The 26,153-nt window shown below is 47.0% G+C and overlaps 1 protein-coding gene across 2 annotated transcripts in view; it reads left to right on the plus strand.

Annotated features, from left to right (window-relative positions):
* The first annotated feature begins 5,907 nt into the window (after positions 1 to 5,907).
* Positions 5,908 to 26,153, plus strand: part of STIM2 (stromal interaction molecule 2) — a 149,451-nt gene continuing 129,205 nt past the window's right edge. For both annotated transcript variants that reach the window (XM_090035731.1, XM_090035730.1), the window contains exon 1: positions 5,908 to 6,193. In XM_090035731.1, coding sequence (XP_089891857.1) covers positions 6,016 to 6,193 — 178 coding nt within the window. In that variant the 5' untranslated portion in view covers positions 5,908 to 6,015. The remainder of the gene's footprint in view (positions 6,194 to 26,153) is intronic.

Consider the following 26,153-nt stretch of genomic DNA (forward strand, 5'->3'; position numbering starts at 1 on the left):
AAATCTATTAATATTAAATCAACAAGGTCATCTTTACCAACCAACTCTCTCAAGAGATCCAAGAATGACATTGCTTCCTCCAGATTACTAAAGAATTTAGCTCGATTCCTCTAATTCCTAGATAATACTATATAGTGAGGGAGATCTTTCTTTCTCAATAGTTTTATCTAGAAGTGTTTTGCAAAGGCTGTGATGAGCACTTCCTTCTTGCATTCTTTTGTTGCAGTGCTCTTCTTGAAAACCTTTAAAAGGAAATAATCAAGGAGCATGTCTAATTAATATCACTCAAATGTTTTGATTCTTCTTGGATCTTAGCAATTTCAGTTCTTACTGATTTTGTCTTTGGCTATAGGATTATAGGAAAGTAGGGCTGGAAGGGATTGCACAAGGTCATCTAGTCTGGCTTCTTGCTCAAGGCAGGATCATCCCTGACTAAACCACCCCAGCTAACTGTATCTGTCTAACCTGCTCTTGAAAACTTTCAAGGATGGAGATACTACAGTTTCTCTAGGTGGTCTCTTTCAATGCTTGACCACTGTCATAATCAGAAAAATCCTCTATCTTTAGGACCCATTTTTCTTCTTTTTGGTGCTCTGTCTACAAGGTCTTTTCTTTAAATGCTTTTTATGCCTGTTTTAGTATCACCTATTAGTTTCCATCTGGAGAACATCCTGACGGCTGATTCTTGTCACTTTGTCTAGCTTGGGCAAAAAGATGTTTACAACAAAGACATTTGCTGTGTTCTGAGGTGTCAGTAGGGACTGGAAGTCAACTCTGGTTTCTGTGTAAGAAATTAAAAACTGGTGATTTATCCCTCTATTCTAAAATGAATTGGTAGGATGGAAGGTGTCACTTAAACAAGGAACTTGCATTCCCTGCTGCACAGCATTTCTACAGGAGATAGATGTTCAAATTTATCTTTAGTGAGTAGGACCGAGGTGGCAATATGTAGCTAAATTAATCTACAGGTAACCACAGTCTACAAACTAAGTATCTATATAGCCATAATCTGAAATGTGTGTGGGGCTGTGTACATATACATATACTTGTACTATAACATATATAATATTATAGTGGCATACTAACCTTAAACACTAGGCAAATTCAGCACTTGCAGGCACCCTGGCTTGTAGTATACCTTTTTACAGGCCTGTAATAATGGAAAGAAATCAACTTAGTACTTACTTTAGACAGAACTTGCTAGGTTTGTTGGGTTTTTCTTACTTAGAGTATATATGCCATCCCTACTCTGTTTCCCATGCTATACTTGGTAAGTGTTAGGGATTTGGGACTACATCTTTTAATTGTACTGAACTTCCCTAGCTCATGTCTTCTCTGGATGATGGAGTCTCATTCTTGGGCCCCTGCAGTCTGTGGTGCACAGTTCTGGTGCATCCAGCAGTCAAAACTCTTCCTGCTCATTTAGACCATCCCTTTCAAACCATACTGTCCATCTTAAACTATTAAACTTGACACTGTTCCTTCTCCCTTCCTTGCAAACAAGATGAGTCAAACTATTTTTCCTATGATACATCCACCTTACTATTCTGTGCTGACAAAGTCTGTTCAGGTTCTGATTATCTTTAAAGATAGTCCTCTTCAGAGATGGACTCTATCATCCCCCTTTGTCTCTCTAGCTCAAGACTCATGAGACAAGAGCATAGTTAAGATTGTCATAAGGGTTTAATCATGCAGATGTCATATTTTCAAAGAATTAATCATACGGGGGCAGATTCACAAATCATCATGGGTTGTATCAGTATTATGAGCTTACTTTATTGAACACGTAGTTGAATACTGACTTTAGAGGATCTACAGTGCTCACTTGCTGTTGTCTCTAACATTTCTATGCTAGACTTAGTTTTATGGTAAGTGTTCTTGATATCCCTCCCCCATAGCAAGCTGTACAATTTTATTTTGTTTGTATTTTCTCTGGTATGTCAAGATGGCAGTAACTTTCATAGTTTCATAGTTAGTAGGGTTGGAAGGGACCTGAGCAGATAATCGAGTCTGACCCCTTGCCATGGCAGGAAAGAGTACTGGGGTCAAATGACCCCGGCAAGGTGTTCATCCAGCCTCCTCTTAACGACCCCCAGGGTAGAAGCCAGCACCGCTTCACTGGGAAGTTGGTTCTAGATCCTAGCCGCCCTGACCATGAAGTAGCGCCTCCTGATATCTAGCCTAAATCTACTCTCTGCCAGCTTGTGACCGTTATTCCTAGTCACTCCTGGTAGTGCTTGGGGGAACAGGGACTGATCCCCTCTGACTAGTTTGTAACAGGCCACTAGATCTCTTCTCAGCCTTCTCTTGTGGAGGCTGAACAGGTTCAGGTCCCATAGCCTCTCCTTGTAGGGCCTGCCCTGCTGCCCCCTGATCATGCGAGTGGCCCTCCTCTGGACCCTCTCCATGTTGTCCACATCCCTCTTGAAGTGTGGCACCCAGAACTGGATGCAGTACTCCAGCTGTGGCCTGACCAGTGCCGCATAGAGGGGGAGGATCACCTCCTTGGACCTGCTTGAGATGCATCTGGGGATGCATGCCAAGGTATGGTTGGCCTTCCCGACTGCATCCCCACACTGCCGGCCCATGTTCATTTTGGCATCAATGATGACTCCAAGAATCTTTTCTGCCTCTGTACTGATGAGAAGGGAGTTCCCCAGCCTGTAGGTATGGTGCTGGTTGTTCCTCCTCAGGTGCATCACTTTGCACTTGTCGGTGTTGAATCCCATCCTATTCTCATCCGCCCACCCTTGTAACCTGTCTAGGTCTGATTGTAGCCTATTCCTCCCTTCTAGTGTGCCCACATCCCCCCACATCTTAGTGTCATCAGCAATTTTGAACAGGGTGCTTTTTACCCCCTCATCCAAGTCACTGATGAAGATGTTGAACTGTGCGGGCCTGAGGACTGAGCCCTGAAGAACCTCACTGCCCACATCCCTCCGGGTCGAAAATGACCCATCCACCACCACTCTCTGGGAGCAGCCCTCCAGCCAGTTGGCGACCCAGTTGACTGTGTGGGTGTCGACACCACAGTCCCCCAGTTTCTTAATGAGAACCGGATGAGAGACAGTGTCGAAGGCCTTCCGAAAGTCCAGGAAGACTATGTATGTGCACTGCTACCCCTGCATCTACGGATTTGGTGACCTGGTCGTAGAAGGCCACCAGGTTGGTCTGACAGGACCTGCCTCTAATGAACCCATGTTGGTTGCCCATAAGCATAATCTCCCCTGATGGCCCCTTGTGGATGTGTGCCAGAATAATTCTCTCAAAAACTTAGCCAGGATTGAGGTAAAACTAACTGGCCTAGAGTTTCCCAGGTCCTCCTTCCTCCCCTTTTTGAAAATGGGAACCACACTGGCCCTCTTCCAGTCCTCTGGCACCACACCAGAGCACCATGAGTGCTCGTAAAGCCATGCCAGGGGTCCCACAATGACCTCAGCTAATTCCCCCAGCACTCTGTGGTGGAGATCGTCTGGACCAGCTGATTTGAATACGCCCAGTCTTTCCAGAAGTTCCCTAACTAGTTCCTCACTAACCCTTGGCCAAGGTGCGCCTCCCCTGGGGTCTAAGAGGGGCCCAGAGGAGGGGTGGCTGTTCCAGTCCCTGCTCAGGAAAATGGAGACAAAGAAATCGTTAAATAGGTTAGCTTTGTCATCTGGTGTAACGACCAAATTTCCTAGTGTGTCTTGCAGGGGCCCCACGTTACCTGGAACCTTCTTTTTGCCCCCTATGTATTTGTAAAAGGACTTCTTGTCCTTGATCCGGGAAGCTAGTCCCAGTTCCATCTCTGCCTTGGCCTTCCTGACTGCCCCCTTGCAACCCCGAGCAACTTTGCTGCAGAACTTCCTCATAATCAGGGTTTGAAGTTGCTTTGTTTTTAAAAAAAATGTTTTTATGCACAAATATAACTGAAAAGTTTCTCCCTCTCATAAAGACTAATGTGGTCCTATCGTCTGGTGCCCTATGCAAATAAATGTGTTCTTTTGCCAGAAATTACAATGCATATTTCTCGCCGACAGGACCTCAGGCCTGGTCTATCAACATCCTGGTTCTTTTTGCTTCCAGTTACTTTAATCAGAATGTGAGTATCTGATCTTTGGATACCCTGTTGGCTTTTTTGTACAGCACCCAACATGATGCAGGTATAGTTATCATAAGGATGATGTATGTTTTTTTATCCCCATTTATTTAGCTCATCTGTTACAGTTTGTTCAGTGGAGGTAATGATCTTACTCGGGCATTAGATGCTCACAGTAGGCTTTGAGGTCAACACCTGATTAGGGTTCAGATTTGTTTTTACACTCTCCGTTCTGTGAGATCAGGTTTTAAACCCTAGTTACCCCTAGAACTTTCATATACAATATCCACTATATAGTTTTAGAAAGCTGTCCTTGGTGACTTTTCTGCAGTGACAAATCAGGTCTCAAATTTGACTCTGCAAATAGATAACTGTTTTTTATTCCTAATTGGTTATTTAAAGTTGTTTCTCCCTTCCTCAGTGAAGCTGATTTTACTTTCACTTCTAAAATCCTCAGCGAATTGATGTAACCTCAAATCTAGCCTGAGCTTAGCTTCCTGCTTCAGTTTCATACAAATACCAGTAAAAATGTAGTCTGCATATCTTTTCTTTGGCAAGAGCACATATAGGCTTAACCAAGTATTGCAGAAAAGGGAGTAGAGAAAGAGGATTTGGTAATTTGTCAGGGCCAAGCAAGCAATTATCTACTTCTGTAATTTGTTGGTATTATCAAGGAAATGATGGCAGGAAGTTATGGGTGGATATACAACATGTGATGGTGAGTACATGTGTTTCCTCTTGTTATCATCAGTGACTGCACAGTAGCCGGAGCCTGATTCTTCTGCTTCAGTCTAATGTGAGAGTGTAGTGTTTATGGTTGGGAGGACAGTTTTTATGAATGCTACTAAGCTACTGTTGTTTGGCATTGTTCATACCTTTTAAAAAAAAAGGTGTCAAGGAGGGCATGGATTTCTCACTGAGTTTCAGTAGGTTTCAAGATGCTTTCAAACAGATCATCAAAGTGATCACTCATATAAACTGATGCAGATAAAACCTGCTGGATGGAAATGTACCTTTTTCCTGTTTTCTAGTGCTGCTTTCATCACAGCAATAAAAAACTGTGGTTTTTATCAGTTTGGGCCAGATACAGGTTGCTCTTAGAGGAACCTAAAAGGGACTCTGTACCTAAATGCTAAGTTTAAAAGTGTGATTCACATTGTCTCTGCTCTGAAAGTCACAAAACTCAATAGGTGCCGGGGCAGTGCTTCCATTGCGGACTGCAAAGCTCCTCGACCCATAGTTCCAAATTCTTTTAGACTCAAGAAACCCCTTGGAAACAGTCAGCTTCTAGTTGTTCATTCATTTTTTGACCACAAAAAAATATTAAGGGAAATTCTTCTGTTGCAAGAAGCTCAGTGCGATCACAACAGGTCTTTTCACTCCGTGGATTCCTATGTGCAATGAATTATTGTAAGCTGTAAGCGGTGGCGGCACGGCTGAGAGTCACCGCTGGCTCCTGACCGCGCCCAGAGAAAGCTCGGCCTGACGCCGGCAGTGCCAGCAGGCGCCCACCGCGGCCGGGAGAGCCTGGTGCTGGGGAAGCAACCAGCTGTGAGGCGGGTTCTCCTCGCATTAACATCCGCTAAAACCCCCAGGGCCGGCTGCTTTGCTCATCTTCTCCCCAAAGCTTCGCTGCTGAACGCGTCTACTGAAGACGAAGCAGCCCTACTCTCCACCCCTCTGCAACACGGGATGGGTTTGGGCCCGGGCAGAGGCATGGCCCTACTCTGCCCGGCTCCGCCCCCCTGCGGCCCGGCTCTTCCTGGCCCCGCCCCCTTGCTGGGTTCCCCCCCCCCCCCCCGCTGGTGCGCGCATGCGCACCGTGACGAGCTTGCCGGCAGCGCAGCTTCCCGGCCCGGAAGCGGCGGCTGTAGGGAAGTAGCGGCGCGGAGCTCGTTCCGGCGGCAGCGGCACCACCGTCACCCCCCCCCCCCCCAATGGGCGCTACGCGGGGCCCCGTCGGGCGGGCGGGCACCGCCGTGCCGCTGCTGGTGGTGGTGGCGGCATTGGCGCTGGCGCGCGGCGGGGCTGGCGGCGCGGGCTGCGCGCTGGAGCCCGGGGCCGTGGCCGCGGCTCGGAGACGAGGAGGCGCCGCCGGCGCAGAGCCGGGCGCAGGTGAGCGGGGCGGGGGCGCTGCGCGGCAGCAGCGGCAATGCGGTACCGCCCCCGCCGGTGCCGGTGCCGGAGCGCGCGGGAGCCGCGGGCCGGGCGGTGACTCACTCGGTGCCGCGGTGCCTCCCCGGGGGCTCCCGACGCTTCCGCGCGTGGCGAGGAGCCGGGTGCTGCCCTCGGCTGTGCCCGGCCGGCGGGATGGTGGAGGAGGGTGCTCCTGTCCAGGGAACTTGCCGCCGCTTCATGCTTTTCTCTTCTGAGGGAACTCCCCTCCCCGCTCTGCTCCGCTCCCCTATTTCAGGCTGGTCTCTGACACGGGCTCTTGGAGCCACCTCATCTGGCCCGTGGGGACCCGCCGGCGCGGGTCTGGGAATTTGTTCACACGGCCATCCTTCCCTCTGCCAAATCCTCACGCCGAACCCTGCACTCGTCCCTCATTGTGCTGGTCCGCGTCCCCTCACTTCTCTGTAACCTGTTTCTGGGCTGGGCCGTGCCCCTTCCTGCCATGCTTCTTTCCCCTGTGGAGCCACAGTGGGGGTGGCCTGTCACTCCTGCCCACACCTCTCTGCATGGCTGGATCATGCCTAGCCTGGGCACCCGATCAGGCTCCTGGCCAGATCCATCCTGCTGCCAGACAGGGAAATGCCCATCCGGGCCATGGGGCAAAAAGGTTGGACACCACAGATCTCGAATGAGCCAACACGTCTGTAATTTTGTGCTTGAAAACGCCGTGTATGATGAAGACTTGAAAATGAGCATTGTACTTAACATACCCTTAGGTTTCAGAAGTGATACCCAAATGCTACACAGCAAGTTGATGGGTATTTCTGAATTCGACCTTAGACCACATCTCCCAAAGAGGAGGCCAGAAACTGTGATATTCATATTAAGAGACAGGATTTGAGAGGTACTTACTACGTGCATTTGATATGATTCTAGTTGGAAGCAAACTAAGTGAAGTTTTATAATTGTGAAAATCCTTTGGGTACATCATTGTAGTGAACAGGAGTAATAGTGATATTGCATATAAAAGCAGTTCGAAATAATGTAGTTCCTTGGTGCAGGTTTGGAAGGTGCTGAAAGACCTTTTGTTAGGAAAGGTAGTGGAAGAGAAGTATGATAAGCATGTTACTTTGTACCAATTGCACTACTTACCAGTGTAAAGATTAATGTACTTTTAAAATAATGTTATTGGCCAGGATTAAAATTGCTGAGCTTCTGTGAATGTTGCATGTGAATCTCTCACCAATAAGAACAAAAATAAAGGTCCTGAAGTCTGACCTCACAGGCTCCGTTTTTGGTTTTGGAGATGAGCATTTTGAATACTACCTCTGGATATACTGTTAACTCTCTGAGCATGGCTACACGAGATGCTCTGTTGCCATATTGATGAGCTATGGCGATGTAGAGCCTGTGGGCATGAACCGTGGTGCTGATGCTACTACTGCACACTAGTGTCGGAAACAACCTGTGCTTAAGCCGTAACAACTGCAGTCTGGTTCACATGTAGACTCACCCTCCGTAGTATTTAGATGGAAGTAATGATTTGCCATTTATAAAGAGATTGTACATCTCAAGGGTGTAGTGAGATTTGCTGTTAACCACATTTTGAACAAACTGTAATGTAGGTAGTGGCGTTATCAAGTATTTCTGGGATTGGGTCTTTGTGGTTTACAAAGATGATGTTGTTCTAGATTAAAATTTTCATAGACAGGATTAGCTGGTTTTAACATGTGGGTCTACAGGAAATGTAGAGATCTGTTCATATTTGGGAAATACCATCTTTAAACATATTATGACATATACTGCGATGCTTTTTTGCAGGCAAGAAATGTGTTTCTTACTATGTGACAGTATATACATTTAATATGTCTCCGGTAACTTTTAATGGCATTTTTACATCTCTTTCTTATTTAAGGTCTTGGACAAAATGTGGCTTGGCAACTACATTTTTAAGGCTTTTTAGTAGTATGGTTTTATGTATTGCATATGGTGATGTAGTTACCTGTGCAGAGTTCCTTCAAAAATAAATAAATAATGTTGAAAATACTGCCAATAAAGTAATTCCTTCACTTGCCTGTATCACCAGCCACTCTGCTGGTATGCTCTTTACTTCAGCATCAAGTATAATAGATCCTTGATTTGTTTCTGAAGTTTCATGCAGCCTGGCCTGATCTACTTTTCTTCTTCTTTGTCTTTCTACTCTTTCACCCTTCAGGAATCCACTAGGTCCACTGTAGTATTTTGTCCTGTTGTGGTCCCTGGGTTCTCTTCTTTTAGGCTCCCTCTCTTGATTGTCAGGATTAATTCTGTACATTTCTCAAACTGTTTGCAGTGGTCTCATGAGCACCACTACTTCCAGATTTAGGATTATTGGAAAGTAGGGCTGGAAGAAACCTCATAATGCCATCTAGTGCAGCCCCCTGCTCAAGGCAGGATCATCCCTGACTAAACCATCCCAGCTGAGTTTCTGTCTAGAGAGCTCTTGAAAACTTCGGAGGACGGAGATTTCTCAATTTCTCTCAGTAGCCTGTTCAAATGCTTGACCATCCTCATAGTCAGAAACTTCTTTCTCCCCCAGCTAAAGTCCTCTGCTGCAGCTTGATTTCTTTGCTCCTAGTTCTGTCCCCTATAGCCACAGAGAAAAGCTGATTTCTATTCTCTGCATAATCACCCTGCAGGTACTTGACCATCACCAAATCCCCACCTCCAGTCCTTTCTTCTCAAGCTTTTTAGTCTTTACTTTCAGTCTTTCCTCTTAAATCTTTCCAGGCCTGTAATAATTTTTGTTGGTCTACACTGGTCTCTTCTAACTGTCCACATCCTTCTGTGGCCTGGACCAGTGCTGAACAGACCAAAAGAATTGCATCACTTAATTTGCTAATGTCACTGATATTAATATGGTATGCTGTGCCCCCAGGTCCTTCTCTGCAGTTCTGCAGCCAAGCCAGCCATTCCACACTCTGTATTTGTGTGTGCAGTTATGCTGTTCAGAGTGCAAGACTCCCTCCCAACTTTGTATTGCCCGCAAATCTGCCAAGTGTGCTCTCATTCCCATTGTCCAAATCAATGAAGATATTAAACAGACCCCTGGGGAAGCCTGCTTGATACTTCCTCGCAACTAGACATTGAGCCATTGATGACTACTCCCTGAGCACAATTATTCAGCCAGTTGTATATCCACCTTATGGTACTTCCATCTACTCCATATTTCTGTAGCTTATTAATGAGATTGTTGTGGGAGAAGTTGTCCAGAAGCCTTGCTAAAGTCGAGGCATATCCCATTCTCTGCTCTTCCCCCACATCCGAAGTCTGTCATCCTTTTTTTTTCATGGTTGGTAGGGTCAGAAGGGACCTGAGCAGATCATCAAGTCCAACCCCCTGCCCTGGGCAGGAAAGAATGCTGGGGTCAAATGTCCCCAGGTAGGTGATCATCTAGCCTCCTTTTGAAGACCCCCCAGGGTAGGAGCAAGCACCACTTCTTTTGGAAGCTGGTTCCAGATCCTAGCCACCTTGACAGTGAAGTAGTGCCTCCTGATGTCTAGCCTGAATTTACTCTCAGTCAACTTATGGCTGCCGTTATTCCTTGTTACTCCCAGTCGTGCTCGGGGGAACAGGGACTCTCCCGTTCCCGGCTGGTAAATTTATAGACAGCCACCAGATCTCCTCTCAACCTAATTCTGTGGAGGCTGAACAGGTTCAGGTCCCGTAACCTCTCCTCATAGGGCCTACCCTGCTGCCCCCTGACCATGCATGGCCCTCCTTTGGACATCTGTCCTGAAGTGCAGTGCCTAGAGCTGGACACAGTACTCCAACTGCCACTTGACCAATGTTGCATAGAGGGGGAGGATCACCTCCTTGGCCCTGCTTGTGATACATCTGTGGATGCATGACAAGGTGCGGTTAGCCTTGCTGACCGTGTCCTCACATTGTCGGCCCATGTTCATTTTGGAATCAATAGCGACTCCAAGGTCCTTTTCTGCTTCTGTGCTGACGAGAAGGGAGTTCCCCAGCCTGTCGGTATGCTGCTGGTTCTTCCTCCCTAGGTGCAGTACCTTGTACTTGTCAGTATTGAATCCCATCCTATTCTCATCTGTGCACCCCTGTAATGTGTCCAGATCTGGTTGTAGCCTGTCCCTGTCTTTTAGCATGCCCACCTCTCTCCACATCGTAGTGTCATCCATGAATTTGAACAAGGTGCTTTTCACCCCTTTGTCCAAGTCACTGGTGAAGATGTCAAACAGTGCGGGCCCAAGCCCTGGGGAACCCCACTGTCCACATCCCTCCAGGCTGAAAATGACCTGTCCACCACTACTCTCTGGGTGCGGCCCTGTAGCCAATTTGTGACCCATCTGACTGTAGGTATCGATGCCACAGTCACCTAATTGCTTAATGAGAATGGAGTCAGAGATGGTGTCAAAGGCCTTCCTAAAGTCCAGAAAGACTATGTTCACTGTGACGCTTGTGTCTAAGGATTTTGTGACCTGGTTGTAGAAGGCAGCCAGGTTGATCTGACAGGACCTGCCCCTAATGAATCCATGTTGGTTGCCCCTAAGCATAATCTCCCCTGCTGGTCCCTCACAGATGTGCTCCTGGATAATTTTCTCAAAGAGCTTCCCCAGGAATGAGGTAAGACTAACGGTCCTATAGTTACTTGGGTCCTCCTTCCTACCTTTTTTGAAAATGGGGACCAAATTGGCCCTTTTCCAGTCCTCTGGCACCTTTCCAGAGCACCATGAGTGCTCATAAAGCCATGCCAGAGGTCCTGCAATGACCTCTGCCAATTCCCTCAGCACCCTGGGGTGGAGATCATCTGGACCTGCTGACTTACTCACGTGATCGGGGGCAGCAGAGCAGGCCCTACGAGGAGAGGCTACGGAACCTGAACTTGTTCAGCCTCCACAAGAGAAGGCTGAGGGGGGGATCGAGTGGCCTGTTACAAACTAGTCAGGGGGGACCAGCAGGCACTGGGGAAGTCCCTGTTCCCCTGAGCACTGCCAGGAGTGACCAGGAATAACGGTCACAAGCTGGCAGAGAGTAGATTTAGGCTAGATTTCAGGAGGCTGTACTTCATGGTCAGGGCAGCTAGGATCTGGGACCAACTTCCAAGAGAAGCAGTGCTGGCTCCTACCCTGGGGGTCTTTAAGAGGAGGCTAGATGAACACCTTGCTGGGGTCATTTGACCCCAGTACGCTTTCCTGCCATGGCAGGGGGTCAGACTCGATGATCTGCTCGGGTCCCTTCCGACCCTAGAAACTATGAAACTATGAATTTAAACACATCCAGCCCCACCAGAATTTCCCTAACTAGGTCCTTTCTGACCCTAGGCCTGGCAGTGCCTCTCTTGAGTCCGTCCGGAATCCCAGTGGGGGGGTATGTCCCAGGCCTTGGTCAGAAAAATGGAGACAAAGAATTTGTTAAAGAGGTCAGCTTTATCATCTGGTGCAACCATCAGATTGCCAAGCGTGTCCTGCATGGGCCCCATGTTACCCAGTGCCTTCTTTTTACTCCCTGTGTATTTAAAAAAGGACTTCTTATCTTTGATCCTGCTTGCTAGTCCTAGTTCTGTGTATGCCTTAGCCTTCCTAACAGCCCTCCAGAAGTCTCAAGCAATGGAGGTATAATCCTCCTTGGTGATGGCCCATCCCTTCGGCTGGGTGTACGCCTCCTTTTTAGCTTTTAGATATTCCTGAATGCCTTTTGTGAGCCATGGGAGCTTTTGAGCACTCTTGCCCTCTTTGATTCGCTTTGGGACTGTCACCCTTTGGGCTCGGAGGATCGTCTCCTTAAGGAATGACCACTTGTCTTGGACTCTCAACTTCCCTACCCTCTGGGACCTCAGTGCCTCCCTGACTAGTCTCCTCAACTCATTGAAATTGGCCCTCCTGAAGTCAAGGGCTGCTGCCTTGCTGCAGGCCTTTGACACCTTGTGCTGGATGGTGAGTTCCATTAGGCAATGATTGCTATCGCCTAGGTGATTGAGAACCCACAGTCCCCTCACCAAGTCCAGCAAGGCATTTCCCCTGGTGGAACTGTGCACCTCTTGGGTTAGCTGGAGGTCCTCTATCTTGGCTAGGAACCTATGTGAGCGGTCAGACCTGGCTGACTGCTCCTCCCAGCAGATGTAGTTTAGGTCACCCATGATGACCTCATCCCTTGACTTAACTGCCTCTGCAATCTGGCCTGAGAATTCTTGGTCCAGCTCTTCCTCTGGTTGGGTGGTTGATAGTAGACACTCACCGTTAAGTCCCTTTCCCCATGACCCCCTTGTGTTCTCACCCAGAGCACTTCAGTCTGCCCCTCCTCTGACCCTGTGCTGTTTGTTGAGGATGTGTATTGCTCTTTGACGTAGAGCGCCACACCCCCGCCTTTCCTTCCCGTTCCGTCTTGCCTGTATAGTCTGTAGACCTTGATGTTTACCGGGCAGTCATGGGTTGAATCCCACCAGGTTTCAGTGAGCCTCACTATGTCCGGGTTTGTGTTGGCTAGCAGGAGGGCAAGTTCCTCCTGCTTGTTCCCCATACTATGAGCATTAGTGTAGAGGCATTTAAGGCCTCCTATGGGTCCATGCAATGCCCCCCTCATCCCAGGAGTATCTGGACCCCTGTCACTTACCTGGGTAATTCTTGTGCTAATCATGTGTCTTGGCTGGGGAGTATCCTTGTGTCCCCCTGTGGCCCCATCCCCCGGTGAAGCTAGTTTAAAGCACGCCGTATGAGATCAGCCAACCTGGAAGAGAAGACATGCCTGCCTTTAGGGGAGAGGTGAAACCCACCCCACTCAAGCATGCCCCTGCGCGAAAATGCGGGTCATTGTCAAGGAACCCGAGGCCTGCCTGGTAGCACCAACTCCGAAGCCGCCGGCTGACTACTTCGATGCAGGCCTTATGGCGCCGTCTGTGTCTGCTTACCGGGAGAATACCACCTGCACCCCCATCTCCTTGAGCTTGGCCTTCAGGGCCTTATAGTCCTTCATGATGTGGTCTGGAGTGCTCCCCACTGCATCATTTGTTTCCACGTGGATTAGGACCATGGTCCTATCATAGAAGAAAATCAGGTTGGTGAGGCTTGACTCGGTGAATCCATGGTTGCTGTTCCTGATCACACCGTTTTCCTTTATGTGCTTCACAGTAGGTTCCTTGTGACCTGCTCCATGATTTTTCCTGGTATTGATGTCAGGCTAACTGGTTTGTAATTCCGCATATCCTTTTTCTTCCCTTTCTTGAAGATGGGCACTGTATTTGTCCTTTCCCAGTTATCCAGGACCTCACCCAACCTTAGTTTATGCTGATTTATTCATTTGTTTTTAAATTTTTGAAAAACTTTATTGGAGTTCTAATCCCAAATGTTCCAAACTTTTAAAATGTGAAGGAAAAGAGAATGCAGGGGAGTTATAGAATAGCTGGCTTAATTTCAACAACTGCAATGCTACTGGAACAGTTTATTAACTGGTTTGTTACACCAGAATATCTTGGTGTAATGTTTTATTTCCCTTCTTTGCATAACTGGCCCATTGACTATGGGGAAGCCGCGACTTTATTATGACTTTTAATGTGGTTCATTTTAACATTCACCGTATTTATGTGGATTAGATGAAATTGCTGTAAATTCACTGTAGAAATATTTGAAAAATTGTACCTCAGTAGTTTATACATTTGTTGACCAACCAGGAAGTCGTATCAAATGAGTCATTTGTTGATGTGTCCTGGCTAATAGTAGTTCATAGATATCAAATAAATAATAGAAAATTAGGGTTGGAAGGGACCTCAGGAGGTCATCTAGTCCAACCCCCTGCTAGAAGTCAGACCATCCCCAACTAGATCATTCCATTGAAAGCTTTGTCTAGCTGGGTCTTGAAAACCTCCAAGGATTCCACCACTGCTCTGGGTAACCTGTTTCAGTGTTTTACTGCCCTCTTAGTGAGAAATTTCATCCTACTATCTAACCTAAACTTCCCTTGCTGCAACTTGAGACCACTGCTGCTTCTTCTGTCATCTGCCACCACTGAGAACAGTCTAACTCCATCCTCTTTGGAACCCTTCTTTAGGTAATTGAAGGCTGCTCTTAAATTATCCCTCAGATAATAAAATAATCCAGATGCGGCCTCACCAGTGCTGAACAGAGAGGAAGAATCACTTTCCTTGACCTACTGGCAACAGTCCTACCAATGCAGCCCAGTATACTGTTAGCCTTTTTTGCAACAAGGACATACTGTTGGCTTGTATTCAGCTTATCGTCCACTCTCCAGGTCCTTTTCTGCAGAGCTTCAGCCCAGCTAGTCAGCCCCAAGCAGGTACTTGTGCATGGGATTGTTCTGTCCTAAGTGCAGGACTTTGCCCTTGTTGAATCTCATGAGATTCCTTTTGGCCCAATCCTGCAATTTATCTAATTCACTCTAATACCCTCCAGCGTATCTAACTACTCCCCCCAGCTTGGTATTATCTGCTAACTTGCTGAGGCTGCACTGTGTGTCATCTTCCAGGTTGTTGATAAAGACATTGAACAAAACTGGCCCTAGGACCCACCCCTGGGGACACTCCATTTGATACCAGCTGCCATTGATTGCTACTCTCTGAGGCCAGTGCTCCAGACAATTTTCTATCCGCCTTCCTTAGCTTATCTGTGAGAATGTTGTGGGAGCCCGTATCAAAAGCCTTGCTAAAATCAAGGTACACCATATCCACCAGTCTCCACGCATCTACAGAGCCAGTCATTTCATCATAGGCAGTCAGGTTGGTCAGGCCTGACTTGCCACTGGTGAACCCATGCTGACTGTTCCTATTCAAATTTTTCTCCTCCAAGTGCTTAAAAATGGATTCCTTGAGGATCTGCTCCATGATTTTTTTTTCCAGGGACTGAGGTGAGGCTGACTGGTCTGTGGTTCCCTGGATCCTCCTTTTTCCCTTTCTTAAACATGGGCAGTATATTTGACCTTTTCCAGTCATCCAGGATTTCTCCTGATCACCATGATGGCCAGTGGCTCTGCAAACACACCAGCCAACTCCCTCAGCATCTCATCCTGACCCATGGGCTTGTACACGTTTTACTGTGTCATAAACCAAATGAGTAAACAGTCTGGTTCTGTTACAAAAATAGCAGTTTTCATCCTTCTGAATGCATCACCAGAATCATTGTATGCAAGATAAGCAAAGCGATTTTTCTGTGCTGAGTTGGAGAAACATTTCTAGCTTTCAGTACTACACTTTGAGGAAAAGTGTAGACAAATGCGAATACACCCAGAGGGGAGAAGGAGAAATAAGATGGGGATGCTATAGGAAAATGTGACCTGTGATGAATAGTTGAAGGAACTGAATACTTTTAATGTAGAGAAGGCAAAGAGAGGTAACATGACTCTTTAAATATGTAAAAGATTATTTGTATAGAACACGTGTTGGCAATCTTTTAGGACCAGCGGGCTGAAGTAAGGCAGATTGGTGTCAGGTGGGTCATCACTTCTGCTGCCGTGCATGCAACCCGGTTGCGGCTTGCAAGAACGGGCTGTAGATTACGGATAGATTTTTTTTCTTTGTGCCTACTGGGGATAGGATGAGAAAAAATTAATTTAATTGCAATGAGGGAAATCTATATTTTGGAATATCTTTCCAGCTACAAGAGTACTTAAGCACAGTAATATCATACCTAGGTTAGGGGTGTCAAACGTATGTCTTGTGAAGTCACTTCACCCACTCATGCAGAGGGCATCTTGGGGTGTGATGGTCTCCATCTCTCCACCAAAGGTAAGAGTTTGTTTTCTTACACGCTAGTTGACCTCCTCTGGCAGGCTTTAAACTAAGTTCGTCGGGGGATGGGGATCCACAGGAGTAAGAAAAAAACTCAACCAGGTGTAGGACCTGGCCAGGTAAGAGCTCAGGTATATACCAAGGGACCGGTTGTCTCTCAGGTAGGGGGGCTCCCATGGGGGGATTAAGGTGTCTTTTCACTAATGCAAGTGAACAAGCAGGAGGAGCTTGCTCTCCTGCTTGCAAGTAGTAAAATCGACCTGGTTGGCCTAGCGTAGACAAGGTGGGATGAAACATTTGACTGGGCATTAGATATAGAGGGCTATAGGTTGTTTAGAAGAGATAGGAAGAGGGAAAGAAGGTGGTGGTGGGGGGTGGGGGTTGTGCTCTATGTTAGGGAACAGTATACCAGTTCTACCTTCCAAATGGGACCAGAGAAAGGCTTAACTGAGACCCTGTGGGTCAACATCAAGGAGGGCGGTTGGAGAGGGATCTGGTGGTAGGGTTTTACTACAGGCCACCACATCAGGAGGAAGAGCTGGATTTGGAATTTTCCAGGCAGCTGGGGGAGGCCATGCATGCAAAGGATGTTGTGGTCATGGGTGATATGAATTACCCTGACATCAACTGGGAGGAGTAGTCAGCCAGGTCTAGCCACTCACGAAGATTCCTTACGTGTGTACTGGACCTACACCTCATGCAGGAGGTACTCGTCCCCACTAGGGAAGACGCCATACTGGATCTGGTGTTAGCCTCTGGTGGGGGATGTGCTAATACAAGGGAGGCTAGGGGACAGTGATCATGAAATGATCCAGTTTGCTATTCAGAGAAAGGTGGGGAGGGTTACTAGCACAGCGCAAATGCTTGACTTTAGGAAAGCCAAGTTCGATGTGCTCAGGGCAGTAGTCAAGGAGGCACTCGGAGCCCAGGGTGTAGCTAGTATGGGGGTCCAGGAAAGGTGGTCCTTCCTCAAGGAGGCTGTTCTCACAGCGCAGCAGGATGCAATTCCACTGCACAGGAAGGTGAGAAAAGGGTCCAAGAAACCTTCATGGCTGAGCGCGGATATCTAGGCTGGCCTGAGGGCAAAGAAAAAAGTATACTGGCGGTGGAAGCAGGGGGCAGGGACAAAGGAGGAGTACATCTCCCTGACCTGAGTTTGGAGGGATTTGGTAAGGGAGGCTAAAGCAGCACTGGAGCTTAAATTAGCTTCTGGGATTAAGGATAACAAAAAGTCCTTCTTCAAGTATATAGGCAGCAAGAAGACGTCTTGGGGTAACATTGGACCCCTACAGGGCAGGACAGGGCAGTTGGTGATGGACACGCGAGAGAAGGCAGAACTCTTCAACAAGTTCTTTGCCTCTGTGTTCCTGTCTGCTGTCAATGGGGTGCTCTCAGGTGATAGTGTAGAGAGGCCCAGGAAGGATGCGAGTCCCCCAACTGTTAGTTCAGACCTAGTTAAGGATTACCTGGAGGGCTTAGATGTGTCCAAGTTGGCGGGCCTGGATGACTTTCATCCACGGGTGCTGAGGGAATTGACTGGTGTCAAGGCGGAGCCATTGGCACGGCTGTTTGAGGACTCCTGGTGCTTGGGCCAAGTCCCCGAGGACTGGAAAAGGGCCAATGTGGTTCCTGTTTTCAAGAAGGGGAGGAAGGAAGAGCCTGGCAACTCCAAGCAAGTCAGTCTCACTGCTATCCTGGGGAAGGTCTTTGGAAAAATGATCAAGGGCCACATTTGTGAGAGCTCTGCAGGGGAAGTGATGTTGAAGGGTAACCAACAGGAGTTTGTGCCAGGGCGATATTACCTGACCAACCTGGTCTCTTTCTATGACCAGGTAACAAAGAGCTTAGATGTGAAGGAGGAAGTCGATGTCATCTTCTTGGACTTCCAGAAGGCCTTCAACACAGTGTCCCACCCAATTCTGGTGGGCAAGCTGAGGGACTACGGCATTGACGAATGCACAGTCACATGGGTGGCAAACTGGCTCCACGGGCGTACCCAGAGAGTGCAGGTGGACAGGTTGATGTTGACCTGGGAGGGTGTGGGCAGTGGAGTCCCCCAGGGCTTGGACCTTGGGCCGGTGCTGTTCAACATCGTCATTAGTGACCTGGATGAGGGTGTGGAGAGCACCCTGTTCAAGTTCGCTGATGACACCAAGCTGTGGGGTAAAGTGAATACACTGGCAGGCAGATACCGCATCCAGGCAGACCTGGATAGGTTGGAGAAGTGGGCACATCTGAGCAGCATGCAGTTCAACAAGGACAAGTGCAGAGTGCTGCACCTGGGGAGAGGGAACCAGCATTATGGTTATAGGTTAGGGGCTGACCCCCTTGGCAGCACAGAGGCAGAAAGGGATCTTGGAGTCATGATTGACTCCAGGATGAATATGAGTTACCAATGTGACAAAGCAATAAGCAGAGCCAACCACACCCTGTCATGCATCAACAGGGGCATCACTAACAGGTCCAGAGAGGTCTCGCTCCCCCTCTATGTGGCGCTGGTCAGGCCGCAGCTGGAGTACTGTGTCCAGTTCTTGGCGCCACACTTCAAGAGGGACGTGGAGAACCTGGAGAGGGTCCAGAGGAGGGCCACACGTATGGTTGGGGACCTTCATGGCCAGCCCTATGAGAAAAGGCTGAGGGACCTGAATCTCTTCAGTCTCTGCAAGAGGAGATTGAGGGGGGATCTTGCGGCTGCCTATAACTTTATCAGGGGCCAGCAGCAGGGACTTGGGGAAAGTCTGTTCACCAGGGCCCCCCTTGGAGTCACTAGGGACAATGGCCACAAGCTGAGGGAGGATAGGTTTAGGTTAGATATTAGGAAGAAGTACTTCACTGTACGGGTAGCCAGAGCCTGGAATAGACTTCCCAGAGAGGTGGTGCTCTCACTCTTCCCTGGAAATCTTCAGGAGGAGACTGGATAGGTACCTGGCTGGGGTCTTATGACCCCTGCCACCCCCAGTGCTCCTTCCTGCCCATGGCGGGGGGTTGGACTAGATGATCCGTCTAGGTCCCTTCTGACTCATTGATTCTATGATTCTATGAGTCTGTGTGGGCTCCCCAAAGGCCTTGGAATTGGGGTGTGAAGCCTGCCAATTCTCAGCGATGGGGCCCCAATGGGCACATGTGGTGGTGGGGGGTGACAGCTGCCTTAACCACCCCCCCATGGATTGGCCTGCTGCTGCTCCGTCTGCATCCAGCCCTGCAGAGAGCTCTGTTATCCTCCTACTGGCCTACAGGTGCAGGCAAGTTTGACACCTTTCACCTACGGGACTCCACAATTTCTCATCATTGGTAGCTTTTAATAATGGGTTATTACATGTTCTGCTACAACTGGGCTGTGTTGCTTTTATTCTGCTTCAAGCAGGAAGATCATAGAATCATAGAAGTCGGGTCAGAAGGGACCCTGTAGATCTTCAAGTCCAACCCCCTGCCTGGGCAGGAGAAAAACTGGGCTCAAATCACTCCAGCCAGGTAGGCATCAAGCTTCTTCTTAAAGACCTCCAGGGTAGGAGCCAGCACCACTTCCCTTGGAAGTTGGTTCCAGATCCTAGCTGCCCTGACTGTGAAGTAGTTCTTACGGATATCTAGTTTAAACCTACTCTCCAACAATTTGTGATCGTTATTCCTTGTTACCCCAGGGGGCACTAGGGGAAACAAGGTCTTTCTCAAACCCTTCTGGTCCTGTGTTGTGAGTTTACAGATGGTCACCAGGTCCCCCCTCAGCTTTCTCTTGTCAAGGCTGAACAGGTTCAGGTCCCACAGTCTCTCACTGTAGGGTCTGCCCTGTTGTCCTCGGATCATGCGGGTGGCCCTCCTCTGGACCGTCTCAATGTTGTCCACATCCCTCCTGAAGTGGGGCGCACAGAACTGGACACAGTACTCCAGCTGTGGCCTAACCAGTGTCAGTGGAATAGATGACTTCTTTAAGGTCTTTTCTGGCCTTATATTTAAGGACCTACCTAAATCAGGGCAAGGTGAAGTGTTCAGAGCTACTTTTGGAGGCCTTTTGTGAGCCCTGGCCCTTGCTGGTGAGGCTGGGCAGCAGCAGCTGTGAGGACCGATGACTCCTACTGGGGAGCCAGCATTTTACTTTTAGTGGGTTTTTTGCTATTGTTTTCTCCTGGCAATTCTGCAGGAAATTTCAGCTGTTTTAAAGCTCAAAGATGTATGATATAAGGATTATAACTTCTACTTGTATGCTATATGAGACCATATATTTCTGTAACCTTTCTAGAAAAGTTTTATAATAGGTCACAACAGGCCATGGAGTATATTAGAGGCCTGATTTTATGGGGTTCCCAGAGGCTTCTCTATAGATTAGTAGAGATTAAGGAAAACCATTCAACCCAATGGGAATGAGTGCTCAGTCTAGAAGATCCCATTAAGTATCTCTGTGTTGCTCAGTTTCAGCTCTCAAACTGTGGATTTGTCTCCACAGATAACATCCTTGTTAGCAGTATATGGAGATGAGAGATAACAGATCTTATTACCTACCCATCGGCTCTCTTGTCTCTCTCCAAGTTTGTGTACGCAGAGTCAAGCTCTTATCTCTCTCTAAAAGTGCAGAGTTCCAAGAAGTTATAAAGGATAAAGGATATCAAACAACAAGAATGCATGTTTTGTAGAAAACAGTAATTAAATAGAGGCTTCCTGACCAGTGATTTAAATCAGATCCACCCTGTGCGTAGACTTTGTTAGAATGAAAGGGCTATCATTATAAGGCTGCATTTTGAAAATTAGAAGTGAATTTTGCTGTACTATTCGCTTGATTTAGTATGCTGTCATGGAGTGCCCTGTGGGATGGGTGGGAACACTTGCTCAGGACCAGTGCAACCTTGTCTGGTCTCTGAGGGAATCCTCAAAGCCAGCCTAGGCATGGCTTCTAGAACAAGGGATCAGCCCAGACTCCCTTCCACTCTCAGATCTTGTCCTTTTGGTTTTGCACCTTTGCTGGTACTCTGTAGCCATTTCTTTGTCCCCACAGCACCCAGAATAGCCCCAAAGTTACTCATCTGTTTCCTTTTATAGTCCTTCCAGCCCCTGTCCCACAGACCTCCTCTGGTCTCTGACTGTTCTTGGAAGGAGCTGACAACCCCTCTGTTCAAGCATCCCCTCTTTCTCTTTGTTACTGTGTTCATCTTCTCTGTCTCCCTCCCCCCAGTCACCTGATCGTGAACCATCTCACCTTTGAAATGTCAATAAAGCTACTCAGGACTTTGGGGTGCTAGGTCCATCTTGTCTGGTCCCGCACATCTCACACTTAACATGGTATCTAATCCTTTTTTCCCTGTGTGCTAGCATTATAGGTAAATTGATTCATATAGTGTTATAAAAACATGAATACAGTTAAGACAGAAAAATTACCATATATTCTGTAGTCTGTCACATATGCTACCTGCTGCTGCTGTTGTATGTTGCATCTAGTGCTGTTTGTCAGTATCAGCTTTGATTTTTCATAGATTTCATAGAAATTAGGGCAGGAAGGGACCTTGCAAGATCACTGGGTCCAGCCCCCTGCCCAAGGGGCAGGAAGTCAGCTGAGGTCAGATCACCCAAGTGTTTCTTAAAGGTATCCGGAGTAGGGGCTTTTACCACTTCTGGGGGGAGTCTATTCCAGACTATTGAGACTTGGACGGTCCAGTCTAAAATGGTCTTCCAGCAGTTGGTGACGATTAGACCTTGTCTTCTCTTGGGGCGCCCTGGTGAACAGACATTCTCCCTATTCCTGTTCTCCACACCCCTTATATACTTATAGGCTGCCAACAAGTCACCCCAAGCCTTCACTTTTCCAGGCTGAAGAGTCCCATGCCTCCCTTCATGAGGCCTGTTCTCTTGACCTCTATTGCTAGCAAGGATGTTATCTGTGGAATACTTTGCATTTCTCAGAGTTGAATGTCATCAGGTTTGATCTGTCTACCTTCTAAGCCTGTCCAGGCTGAATTGCTAGCCTGTCCTCTAGAGTGACTGCACTTCCCCATAATTTGGTGTCATCTGCAAACTTACCCAGTCTGCTTCTGACACCTGAATCTAGATATTTATAATATGCATATCAGTATATTAAAGAGTACTGGTCTGACTACTGAGCCCTGGGGCATGCCACTGGTTATCATGCTCCATGTTGACTGGGTTTCATTGACTATCACTCCCTGGGTCTGACCACAGAGCCAGTTCCCCAGCCATCGGATTGTAAGGTTGTTGAAGCTGCAGTTCCCCAATTGTACTATAAGGACATCATGGGAGACCAAGTCAAAGGCTTTTTTGAAATTTAAATATAAGACATCAACCTCTACACCTTTGTTCAGGCCCATGTGTTACCTGGTCATAGAAGGAAATGAGGTTGGTCAGGGAAGACCTACCTGCAATGAAGCCGTGTTGGCTATCTCTTAGAACGTTGCCTTCTGTTGGCCTGTTGTTCATGGTTTCTTTGATTTGATTTTATTTTTTTCCCCCCAAGATCATTCCAGGGTTCGAGGTCAAACTGATTGGCTTGTAGTTCCCTGGATCTTCCTTCCTTCATCTTTTGAAGATCAGCACCACATTTGCCCTCTTCCAGTCTTCAGGAACCTCTCCTGAATGCCATCAGTTCTCAAATACCCTTGTCATTGGTCATGTTATGATGTCAGCCAACTCTGTTAGCACTCTTGGATGCATTTCATCCAGGCCAGCTGACTTGTGGATGTCCAGCCTCTCAATGTGTTTCCCTCACAAGATCTTCATCAATTATAAGTGTATGATCACCTTTATGCAAAGTAATCATTGAGGAGATTAGTTTTCTCCTGGGTGTCAGTTGTCAGCTGCCTCATGTGGTTCAACAGGGGTCCAACGTTGCCCTTGTTTTTTTTTCCAACTTCCCACATATTTGAAGAAGGACTTTTTATTGTCCTTGATTCCTGTAGCCAGCTTGAGTTTGGTTTCAGCTTTGGCTTTTTTTGGTCCGCTCCCTTTGGGGCCAGTGCTACACAATCCTCCTTAGTGATAGTTCTTGACTTGCATCCCTTATTAGCTTCTCTTTTCAGATTCAGGATGTCTGTTAGTTCCCTGTTGAGCCAAGAGAGTCTTCCAGTCCTTTTGCTACCTTTTCCTACAGGCCAGAATGGACCTCTTTTGTGCTTTCAGGATCATGTCCTTGAGGAGCGACCATTCATCGTGGACTCTCCTCCCTGTCCGATCATGGTCTCTCAGGGCCTCAACAACCAACCTCTTGAGCTTATGAAAGTCAGCTTTCCTAAAGTCAAGGATTTATGCATTGTTGACTGAAATCCTCTGAGGTCTGCTGCCTTCCAGAGACCCATATTGGGGACATGGCAGAGAGGATTCCTAAACTCCTGCCCTGCGACGACTACTCCATGCATCTCATCCATGTGGGCATGAATGAGGTGGCTTCTGTTCTAGCCAGGTCGTGAGTGACTACAGGGGGCACAGGCAGTTTTCTCTTTGATCCTTCTGGTTATGGGTCACGGGCACAGGAGGGAGGAACGTGTTGAAGAAGTCAAGAAAAGACTGCAGCATTGGTGCTACTGTGAAGGGTTCGGCTACTTTGATCACAGTCTGCACTTCAGAGAGAGAGGCAGTGTTTTTTTGGGAAGGGACGGCTTCTACCTCACTCCAGTGTGAAAGAAGCTCTTCTTGGCCAGAATGGCTGACCTGCTTGACAAGGCTTTAAATTAAGATATCTGAGGGATGGGCGGACAATAAGTGCAAGCTCTGGAAGTGATAACCACAAAATCAGCAGTTCAGGTATCACAAAGGAACTCACTTCCACCCCAGCCCAAGGACAGGACTCTTCTAAGAGGACAGAGAAGCCCAGGGCTTCTGATGGCAGGCTTAGCTGCCTGTGTACGACTGCCGGGAGCATGGGGAACAAATAGGAGGAACTGACTTTTCTGCTAAGCAATAACAAATATGATCTCATAGGGATAACAGAAACCTGGTGGGACTCCACCTATGACTGGACCACAGGTATTAATGGCTATACCTTGTACAGGAGGGATCGTGTTGCAAGGAAGGGCAGGGGTGTAACTTTCTATGTGAAGAAGCAGTACACTTTATTACAAGCAGAGATTGGCACCCAAGGAGGGTGACTTGAGACCCTCTGGGTTAGAGTACGGGGCGAACGTGGTGAAAGGGATATTTTGAAGAGAAGGTTGAAAGATTGTCTTGAGTTTTCATACTCACTTCAGTTTTTTAACTTCAGGATTTTTTTTGTGAAGTCTGAAAAGTGCAGTTTTGGTCTTAAAAGCCTAAATTAAATATAGTTCTTGATTTGAAAGATGGAGATTTTTTTCACATTAGAAATTTGTTGAAACATCTTCAAGATTAGCCAATTTAGCCAAACCCTGGTTATACCCAGGTCACTCTTCTTTTCAGCATCTACTCTATGCCATTGTGTGATGCACAGTACTGGGCAAGATGGACCTATGGTCTGACCCAGTATGTGACTGTTCTTATGTTCTTAAATCTCATTGCTGCATCAGGGGGTCAGGCATATTAATGAGACTGAACAAAACATCAGCTAGTCCGTTGAATATATTGCTATTGAAAGAATAGTCTTCCCAGAGAGGTGGTGTTCTCACCTTCCCTGGAGATCTTCAAGAGGAGACTGGATAGGCATCTGGCTGGGGTCTTATGACCCCTGCCACCCCCAGTGCTCCTTCCTGCCCATGGCAGGGGGTTGGACTAGATGATCTGTCTAGGTCCCTTCTGACTCATTGATTCTATGATTCGATGACTTTTCTCTTTTCTCCTAGAGTGATTTGAAAAAAAGACTGAAGTCTTCCATCTGTTCAGAACATTTCTGCATGTAGAAGACTTGAAGAAAACACCTAATTCTTTGTAGTAAAGAGCACTTTGCTTTAGCTAAAGTGCTCATTTGGAGAATTGGTGGGTTTTCTTTTGTGGTAGAGAATTATACAAACTAGATATTGAGAAGATCTGCTTTATTTCCTGTGCTACACTAATTCTAATGTCATTATTTGTATGGTGATAATGCTCAGGGAACTGAGTCAGGGAACAGGTTCCTTAGTGTCATAGGCACTGAAAAACCATATAACAGAAAGATAGTCCTTACTGTGAAAAACTTATAATTTAACTTGGAGGTTAAAAAAAATGAACAGATGAGACGCATAAGAGATAAGGAATGTGACCATTAGCAGGTGTTTTGCAGGCTTCTGAGAAGAAGACAGTCCCAGGAAATTTAAAGAATTTGAGCATGTCCATGATGTGCTTTTACAGCACGTACGGGATGGCGTGGGAGAAAGCATGAAAGCATTTGTTTGAAAATGCAGCAAGTGGGCAATGAAAACTTGTGCATGAGGTACAGAGGAAGTAAGATATGACACATCTCTAATATGTATCACCTTACCTGTGATGGAAGAGTTGTTATCAATGGAAGCATGCAAAGAAAGGGATGATTTGGTCAAGATAGAGAGGAAAATTATTGTTAAATCAACATTTTGCCTAAAAAATTCTAAACAATGATGTTTTCATCTGTTAAAAAACTTAAGGGAGAGCGGTGTTTTTTATGATAGAAATTATTTTCTGTCTAGCAGTTACACTTCCTTTTACCATTTCTGTGCCCTGCATAATCTTGAATAATCCTTTGTCTTTGTTTAAACATCCCTAGTACAATCTGATCATTCAGATGTTCCTTTCGATATTTCAGTTGTATCAGTTTTACTCCACTATTTTCTCTGTGACAAGGCTTCTGAGTCTTAATATATTTGAAGTCCATTTTTGTAGTTTTCTGTCCATTTTGTTTTAAGTTTCTATCTATTCAGTTTTTTCTTTACTGTATTTGAATTGCTTCCAGAAACCTTTTAATATCATCAGTGTGTTGCTTACTCCTTCAGTCAAGCTTAGGTAGATGAAGAATGTAAAGAATTGGCAAATAACCCACAGAGTACTGTAAAAGTAGGTGCCTTCAGCTTTATTGGTACTTCGTATTGTACAACCAGTGGCCCTCGGTTTGATATGTCTGCTGTGAGTGGACAAGAATGGTTTGCACTGGTTGAATCTCTCTCTGCTTGAAAAGGAAGTAAACTCAAGTAGTGCTCCACATTTTGACAGTATGGGCTAGATGAATGTTGCAAGGTTGCTGCTTAGATCCTGCTTTATGTGCCCGGTGTAGCATCTTGGGCCACACTATCTGCCTGCTGGAAGTTCCCTATGGGTCTGGAAATTGGCCAGAAATGAATGCTGTAACATCCTTCTGTTAAATTTTTGGAT

The sequence above is a fragment of the Crocodylus siamensis genome, chromosome 2, assembly GCF_052110815.1.
Source record: "Crocodylus siamensis isolate JL-2025a chromosome 2, ASM5211081v1, whole genome shotgun sequence".
Taxonomy (NCBI): domain Eukaryota; kingdom Metazoa; phylum Chordata; order Crocodylia; family Crocodylidae; genus Crocodylus; species Crocodylus siamensis.